The sequence below is a fragment of the Lolium perenne genome, chromosome 5, assembly GCF_019359855.2.
Source record: "Lolium perenne isolate Kyuss_39 chromosome 5, Kyuss_2.0, whole genome shotgun sequence".
Classification (NCBI taxonomy): Eukaryota; Viridiplantae; Streptophyta; class Magnoliopsida; order Poales; family Poaceae; genus Lolium; species Lolium perenne.
The window spans coordinates 260,886,161-260,895,697 of NC_067248.2; the positions used below are offsets into that span (position 1 = coordinate 260,886,161).

Sequence of the window (9,537 nt, forward strand, 5' to 3'; positions counted from 1 at the left end):
AAGGGCGGAATTTCAGCAAACATATTATAATCTTCGACATGTCTGTCTTGTCCTCCACTCCCACGATGTTTCTTTTCCCCGAAAGAACAATGTGGCGCTTTGAATCATCGAACGATGTACCGATCGTTTTCTTATCTTTCCGTTTCCTCGGTTTGCTACTCATGTCCTTCACATAGAAAACCTGAGCGACATCTTTCGCTAGGACGAATGGTTCGTCAAGATAACCAAGATTGTTGAAATCCACCATTGTCATTCCGTATTGCTGGTCCACCTTTACCCCACCTCCTGTTAGCTTGAACCATTTGCACCGGAACAAAGGGACCCTAAAGGAGGGTCCATAGTCAAGTTCCCATATCTCCTCTATGTAACCATAATATGTGACCTTTTGCCCATTCTCGGTTGCTGCATCAAAGCGGACACCACTGTTTTGGTTGGTGCTCTTTTTATCTTGGGCGATCGTGTAAAATGTATTCCCATTTATCTCGTACCCTTGGAAAGTCGTTATAGTCGAAGATGGTGTCTTGGCCAACATGTACAGCTGATCTACAACCTTATTGTCACTCATTAAATGTTTTCTCAACCAACTGCCGAAAGTCTCCATGTGGGCCTTCCTAATCCAGGATTCGGGCTTCCCGGGGGTTGTCCGAGCGTAAAATATTCTTGTGTTTCTCAAAGTACGGAGCCACCAAGCTGGAATTGGTCGGAAGCGTGTGGTGTGCTTCGATCGAGAGAATGGCCGTCCATACATATCATTGATTTCCTTCCGATCGTGCCTTTTCCACTTAGTCTCCCCTCGTGCCGCGATTGAGGAAGACCAATCGGCTTAAGGTCAGGAACAAAGTCAACACAAAACTCAATTACCTCCTCATTTCCATAGCCCTTGGCGATGCTTCCTTCTGGCCTAGCACGGTTACGAACATATTTCTTTAATACTCCCATGAACCTCTCGAAGGGGAACATATTGTGTAGAAATACGGGACCGAGAATGGAAATCTCATCGACTAGGTGAACCAGGAGTTGCGTCATAATATTGAAGAAGGATGGAGGGAACAACAACTCGAAACTGACAAGACATTGGAACACATAGTTATGTAACCATGGTATAACTTCTCGATTGATTACCTTCGAGAGATTGCATTGAGGAATGCACATAGCTTCACAATGGCTACTCGAACATTTTCCGGCAGGAGCCCCTCAAAGCAATCGGAAGCAATTGCGTCATAATCACGTGGCAGTCGTGAGACTTCGGGTTTTGGAACTTTTTCTCCGCCATGTTTATTATTCCCTTTATATTGGACGAGAATCCTGACGGGACCTTCATACTGCTCAGGCATTCAAAAAAGATGACCTTCTCTTCTTTGGTCAGAGCGTAGCTGGCACGACCTTGAAACCGTTCCGGATGCCGGTCATCAGGGTCTTTCAAACTTTGCTGGTCCTGCCGTGCTTCCTTTGTATCATTTGACTTCCCATACACGCCCAAGAAGCTTAGGATGTTCACGCAAATATTCTTCGTAACGTGCATCACGTCGATTGCGTAGCGGACTTCTAGGACTTTCCAATATTCTAGCTCCCGTAATATAGATTTCTTCTTCCACATGGCTACGTGCCCGTCGGCTCCCTTCGAACTGATTGTCCGCCGGGACCCTTTCCAAAGATGACTTTCAAACCCTGTACCATATCAAATACGTCAGCACCTGTGTGTTCCGCAGGCTTCGGCCGGTGATCTGCCTTGCCGTTGTAATGCTTGCCTTTCTTTCTTACTGGATGACCTTTCGGAAGAAATCGACGATGCCCAAGGTACACGTTCTTCTTACAATTTGGCAAATGTACACTTTCAGTCTCATGTAAGCAGTGCGTGCATGCATTGTATCCCTTATTTGACAGTCCCGAAAGGTTACTAAGAGCAGGCCAATCGTTGATGGTTACGAAAAGCAACGCTCGTAGGTCAAATTCCTCTTCTTTGTGCTCATCCCACACACGGACACCAGGTCTGCCCCACAGCTGTAAAAGTTCATCAACTAATGGCCTTAGGTACACATCGATGTCGTTGCCGGGTTGCTTCGGACCTTGGATGAGCACGGCATCATAATGAACTTCCGCTTCATGCACAACCAAGGAGGAAGGTTGTAGATGCATAGAGTCACGGGCCAGGTACTATGGCTGGAGCTCTGCTCGCCAAAAGGATTCATGCCATCCGTACTTAGACCAAATCTTATGTTCCTTGCGTCAGCTGCAAAATCTTTGAACTCTCTGTCGATCTTTCTCCATTGCGTTCCATCTGCGGGGTGTCTCAACTCCCCGTCCGACTTACGGTCCTCTTTGTGCCATCGCAACAACTTGGCATGCTCTTTGTTCCTGAACAGACGTTTCAACCGTGGTATTATAGGAGCATACCACATCACCTTGGCGGGAACCCTCTTCCCTGGGTTTCTCGGCCCTCAACATCGTCACCAGGGTCATCGCCTCGATCTTATAACGCAATGCGGTGCATCTTGGGCATTCATTCAAATTCTCGTATTCACCGCGGTAGAGGATGCGATCGTTGATGCATGCATGTATCTTCGAACCTCTAAACCTAGAGGGCAGACAACCTTCTTTGCTTCGTACGTAGTGGCGGGCAACTCGTTATTCTTTGGAAACATATTCTTCAACATTTTCAGCAAGTTTTCAAATGCCGAGTCAGCTACACCTGCTGTGCCTTCCATCTCAGCAAATCCAGTGTGCAGCCCAGCTTTTTCAGACCATCATCGCATCCGGGGTACAGCGCCTTCCTGTGATCCTCTAACATGCGATCCAAATTCTCCCTCTCTTTTTCAGTTTCGCAGCGTCTCCGTGCACCAGCAATGGTCCGACCAAGATCATCAACGGGATCATCACGTGCCTCTTCTTCACCTTCCCCTTCACCTTCCCCTTCACCTTCAGCATCCTCCATGAAAGTATCACCGAAATGAGCAAGATAGCTTTCATCGATGAAATCATCCCCTTCTTCATCTTCTTCCATTATAACCCCTCTTTCTCCATGCTTGGTCCAACAATTATAGCTTGGCATGAAACCGTGCCGAAGCAGGTGCATGTGAACATCTCTTGAGGAAGAGTAACCCTTCTGATTCTTACATTTAACACATGGACAGATAACAAAACCCTCCTGCTTGTTCGCATTAGCCACTACGAGGAAATCTTTCAAACCCGCACTGAACTCGCCGGAGAGTCGGTTACCGTACATCCATTGTCGATTCATCTGCATTATTATAATATAAAATATATAATTAACCATCATGCATTTGTTAAACTAACTAGCTACAAACAATATAAATTAAACAATGAACTACACACACATGCACATTTTATCAACGACACATCAAAGGTTCAAGTTGCTAACCGCGATCGAGGAGGAAAAAATAAATGAGAAAGCTCAAGTGTGGCTCCAACACTTCATATCATGTTTGTTTCATGCTCTTGGGGCATTTCATCAAACACCTTATGTGCATAAGAGGAACCAAAAGCAAACCTAACACCCACTTGTGAGCTTGTGAAGAGAATGGCACCAAATGGCTAAGTGTTGGCTGCTGGATGGGTATATATAGGGGAGGGGCTTTAGTCCCGGTTGGCCTGGCCAACCGCGACTAAAGGCCTTCGGGCACCTTTAGTCGCGGTTGGCCTGGCCAACCGCGACTAAAGACCCCCCACGTGCACCGGCTGGCCACCGAGCGCCCTGGGCCTAGGCCTTTGGTCGCGGTTCTCCTCCCGAACCGCGACTAAAGGTACCATTTGTCGCGGATCCTGCAGCATCGCGACTTATGGGGCTCACCCGAAGCCTGTTTTTCCACCAGTGTCAAGCCATTGATCGACGTCCACGACACACGCACATATCCTTCACGATGCATGGTTAAATCGTACGTACGTACCAGACGTGTTTTTTCGAAGAGGAGCAACGTATCGTACGTGTGCTTTATGCTACAAACATAAATTAATCGGAGATGCGCTTGCATGAAAGGAGATCTAATAGTTAATTAATTAAGAACATATTTCCTAAAAGTCGGTATTGCAAAAAGTTGTTTCTACAAAAAAAATATACGGTATGTAACTGTAGTCCGCCGGAATAGATACTGGTGGATAGTTGTAACCCGATCAACTAGGAATCAAACATCAGATTTAGCACTTCGGTGTTTTATAAAGATAGAATATTCTTTAGTGAAAGGTGGAAACGTCTATGGTCTCTTCGAGAACACACAGGGATAGGTTTAGTGATAACTAGAGGTACGTACATGTATGTATTTGTGAGTAAAATATACGAAATCGGGAGACCCAGTGGTTAATATTTTTTCCCTGCTCCTGTCCCATCCTCTTCTTTAGTAGATCCAAGCTCAACCGACTGAACGACCTGCATGCGCGGGCCTTTAGCTTATGTGGTGCGGCCGAAACCAATTCAAGATGTAGAACAAATTTGATTTTAGGTTCTACTTTAGTTATATATTTTTATTGATTTAAATTGTAATTGTATTAGTTCAGTCATTATCTTTGGTTAAAGTTGTGAGGACATGTTTCTTCAATTAGAGAAATGATGGTTGAGAGCCCATGTTAGAAGATGCCAATTTTAGTAGAACAATGAAACCACAATTTTAAGTGTGGATGAAATAATAGTAAAATGGGAGAATAGAGAAAAGGAAAAAAAACATTAGGTCACTGCTAATTATTTTAACTGTGAACACCTTCTATGTCGCTATAGCTATAAAACCCATTTTATTGTTTGCAGATATTTTAGAGTTCGCTCTACCTTAAATTTTTACTTCCCATTTTTTCATCGGACGTGACTTGGGAGTTGGGAGCGCACCCGCCGGGCTAGGTTTGGGGAAGGAAACCTCTTTCGTACAATTATTTTATATAATTAATACGGCTGATATATGGACCGCTCCACTTGACCACACACACCTGACACCTCGTTCGATTCCATCTCGCACTGAACTAGATCAAGCCATTGATCGACGTCCACGACACACACATATCCTTCACGATGCATGGTTAAATCGTACGTACCAGACGTGTTTTTTCGAAGAGAAACAACGTATCGTACGTGTGCTTTATGCTACAAACATAAATTAATCGGAGAGGCGCATGCATGAAAGGAGATCTGATAGTTAATTAATTAAAAACATATTTCCTAAAAGTCGGTATTGCAAAAAGTTGTTTCTATAAAAAGAAATACGGTATGTAATTGTAGTCCGCCAGAATAGATACTGGTGGATAGTTGTAACCCGGTTAACTAGGAATCAAACATCAGATTTAGCATTTCGGTGTTTCATAAAGATAGAATATTCTTTAGTGAAAGGTGGGAACGCCTATGGTCTCTTCGAGGACTCACAGGGATAGGTTTAGTGATAACTAGAGGTACGTACATGTATGTATTTGTGAGTGAAATATACGAAATTGGAAGACCCACTGGTTAATATTTTTTTCCCTAGCTCCCTGTCCCACCCTTCGTAGATCCAAGCTCAACCGACTGAACGACCTGAATGCACGGGCCTTTAGCTTATGTGGTGCGGCCGAAACCAATTCAAAGATGTAGAACAAATTTGATTTTAGGTTCTACTTTGGTTATATTTTTTTATTGATTTAAACTGTAATCGTATTAGTTGAGTCATTATCTTTGGTTAAAGTTGCGAGGACTTGTTTCTTCAATTAGAGAAATGATGGTTGAGAGCCCATGTTAGAAGATGCAAATTTGAGTAGAACAATGAAACCACAATTTTAAGTGTGGACGAAATAATAGTAAAATGGGAGAATAGAGAAAGGGAAAAAAACATTAGGTCACTGATAATTATTTTAACTGTGTACACCTTCTATGTCGCTATAGCTATAAACCCATTTTATTGTTTGCAGATATTTTAGAGTTCACCCTACCTTAAATTTTTACTTCCCTTTTTTTTTCATAGGGCGTGACTTGGGAGCGCACCGATCGGGCTAAGTTTAGGGAAGGAAACCTCCTTCGTACAATTATTTTATATAGTTAATACGGCTGATATATGAGGCCATCTTCACCTTAGCATATTGCTTTTGTTTTTGGGTCTCTCTAGTACCCAGTCTATTGACAATTTTCTTAGTAGAATGATGTCAGCATTTTTTGTAGTTATTTCTTTTAAGTTTTTTTTCGTTTTTTTACAATCTAAGCTGTTTTCTTTTAAAAATAAACAAGTTAAATTTTCTCCTTTTCATATTCGGTAAAATAAAATCACGCAACAAAAATAATATTTAACGTTTTCATAATTTGAGCATTTTAAAAAGTTCTCTGCTGCAACTGGAAAAGCTTGGTTACAACCACATTTGCAATTAGATAAATCTCAGTTGCAACTACATTTACAACTGAAAAAGTTTGGTTACAACCATAGTTGCAACTAGATAAGTCTCAGTTGCAACAATACTTGCAACTGGAAAACTTCTCAGTTGGGACCACGGTTGCAACAGGAAAAAAAATCAGTTGCAAGCACACTCGCAACCGGAGGAAGTCTCGGTTGCAACCATAGTTTCAACTGAAAAGTCTAGTTGCAGAGATACTTGCAACTAGAGGAAGTTTCGGTTGCAATCATAGTTGCAATTGAAATGTTTAGTTGTAGTGATACTTGCAACTGAAAAAATATCTCGGTTGTAGCTCCATTTGAAACTGCAAAACAAAATCTCAATTGCAACCACACTTGCAACTGAAAAAAAAAATCATTACTGAAGAAAGTATTAGTTGCCACCACACTTGCAATTAGAAAAAAAATATAGGTTTGCAACTTCATTTTTTTATTGTTGCAACCATATTTATAACTGAAAAATATTACAAGTACAACACAAAAATCTCGATGACAACCCCACACAACTGAAAAAATCTCCGTCGCAACCCTACTTGAAATTTGCAATTATAATGAACAACGATAAAACTATCATATGTACTCTCTATAATAACTGGATCGGCGACCAAACTAGTAGGTCTCGGGGTTCACGGATTACTGGTCGGACCACTGGTTCTTCCGGCTAAATTGTTGGTATTAAAAAGTAAAAATAAGATAAATTTTATAACTACCGTATATAATATAGTACAAAAATAGTGTGGTGTGGGAGTGGTGTTTTGGAACATGGGTGCGTATGCTCCCTATATTTTGAAATGCATCTTATGTACATTTTAAATTTCAAAAAAATTGAAACAAAAAATTTGTACGTACATCTTCACGTGCTACATGCTTAGAAAGTCGTTTCATAAAAAATCGACTTATCATGTGACGTGTGTAAAAAAGATAAAATTCAGTGCTAAAAATAATGCTTTTCACAAGATAAAGTTTCTCCGTTTTACATAGACCACAAAAAATATTGGTTTTTCGTGAAACTTAGCGAATGCACATACATTATGGAGATGTACATGTAGAATTTTTTATCCAATTTTTTTGACATTTCGAAATATGTTTTTTTGGTAGAGAGAGCATACGCACCCGGGAGCCGAATTGAATTTCCGTCCGTTTCTAGTTCTAGCATGCATCAAGCAACAATAGCTGGGTTGGTTAATGTGTTGACAATTTTTTTTAGCATAAAAAGCCTTCCGGTAAAAACAATGCATGAACAAAAGTTGCACCAATATCCGCATAACGTCTACCCATTCGGTTATTTTTAATTGACTCAAATTTAATACAAAATTATACTAAATCTGAGTTAATTAAAAGACACCAGAAATAGTAACGGTTATACAATCTATTGAGCTCTAAGCTAAATTTCAGTCTATTGAGAATTAGCAAATCCATTTGTTTTTGCCACTCAGCTCACAGCTAGCTCCCAAACGGGTGTCAATTCATTTCAAACGCTTGATTTGCACGAATTGGAAAAATCACCGCTAGGTGGGAGATTTACGATACAAAATGTTAAGTGGTAGCACGTAAGTTTGGCCCTCCAATATGGTGGTTTTATGGTATTAACTCTACACGTAAGCATGTTGCACTGTACGGAGTGCGTTACAATATTTTGTACGTACCAAGAACCGTGGAAACTGTACAGGAATCGAATGACGGGTATGTACGTGAGACACTGGTACGTCTGTCCAGAAATCTGTATGTACATGTATTGCTGGTCAGTATCTCCACAGAGCCAAGAACAAACCAGGAAAGGTCAAAGGTGCTACGCGCATTGAAGCACGCGCGCCGGCGGTCTACTGTGCCGACGACCGGCAACGAGATGCGGCCACGCCGGTGGCCGAGTTCTGCAGAGCGACGCCGGGCCGCTCACAGCACCTTGTCGCCGTCGGAGGTTCGGTTGCTGGCGGCAGCGAGACGACGAGGGCGCGGCGGCAGGAGGGGCAGGTGGAGCTGGAGAGGAGCCACACGTCGACGCAGGCGGCGTGGAAGCCGTGGCCGCACGTCGGGAGCACGCGCACCTCGTCGCCGAGCGCGAACTCGGCGAGGCAGATGGCGCACTCCGGCACCTCCTGCTGCTGCTCACTCTGCTCCGGCGCCGCCCACGACACGGTGGGCAGCGACTGCAGCGCCTTCTTCTTGATCCCCTTGCAGGGCGCCTTGGCCGCCATTGCGTCGACGGAGAAGGCGGAGGGGTTGCAGAGCCTGGACCACCGCGCGACGAGGGCCAGCCCGACAACGCAGAGCAGGAAGCAGAGCACCGCCGCCATGATGAGGAACGTGTCCCTGTGCGGCCCCCCAGCACCGCCGGCCGCTGAAGCCGGCGGCTCGGCCATCGCGGCCAGGCGGTCGACGGACTCCTGCAGCAGATGGCGCGGCATTTTCTCCTTGGTTCTCGGTGGGACAAGATGGGAGCAGTGCGGCAGTTTAGGTCCAGTGTGTGTAGTGGGAGATAATCGATAGAGATCAGCAGAGGAGGGTAGAGTTGGGTGCTCGTTGCTGTCATTTTATATTAAGGTCTCATGCTACTAAGTGGGAGCGTCACTCTCGAACAATTCTTCTTTGAATTCTTGTGGCATATGCATGTTTTCGTCGCTACCTTGGCTCTTTTCGGCCCTCTTTTGGCTACAACTGGGAACATGTCACTTTCCAAATTAGGTGCGACCGATCTGGACTAATCTATGCAACCTCTAGCTTTTTATTTTAATTTTTACTTAACAAATTGACATCTCTACTCGAATTGAGTGGTGCGCTTCGGAATGGATAGTGCTGTTAGATGTATATATACTGTATATTGTAGTTTCCCTCATATGTTAGGAGGCTTCCTGCATATTTGCATCTGTACCTGTACTATATATTATGGCATTTGGCCCCAGGTAATACAATAAGTCTATTACCCTAACATGGTATCAGAGCTACGTTAGCTCCTTTCCTCGCAGCCGCCGCCGCCGCCGCCCGCCTGGCTTCCTGCCATCGCGCCCGGCCGCCGCCGCCGCCTCTCCTTCGTCGCCGGCCGTCTCCGCCGGCCGCTGTCCCGCCTCCGCCCGCCCCGTCCCGCCTCCGCCGCCGCCCTCACTTTGCCGCCGTGCCGCCGTGCCGCCGCCGCCGCCGCCGGCGCTCCGCCGCCTCGACCGGCCGCCGCCCCGCGGCCGTCCGCCCCATC

At 44.5% G+C, this 9,537-nt stretch overlaps 1 protein-coding gene across 1 annotated transcript; it reads right to left on the minus strand.

Annotated features, from left to right (window-relative positions):
- Positions 1-8,057: 8,057 nt before the first annotated feature.
- On the minus strand, positions 8,058-8,858 carry LOC127325908 (probable E3 ubiquitin-protein ligase ATL44). The gene has a single exon (XM_051352737.2). The coding sequence runs from the start codon at positions 8,753-8,755 to the stop codon at positions 8,171-8,173; it is 585 nt and encodes a 194-aa protein (XP_051208697.1). The 5' UTR covers positions 8,756-8,858; the 3' UTR covers positions 8,058-8,170.
- Between the last annotated feature and the right edge of the window lie 679 nt (positions 8,859-9,537).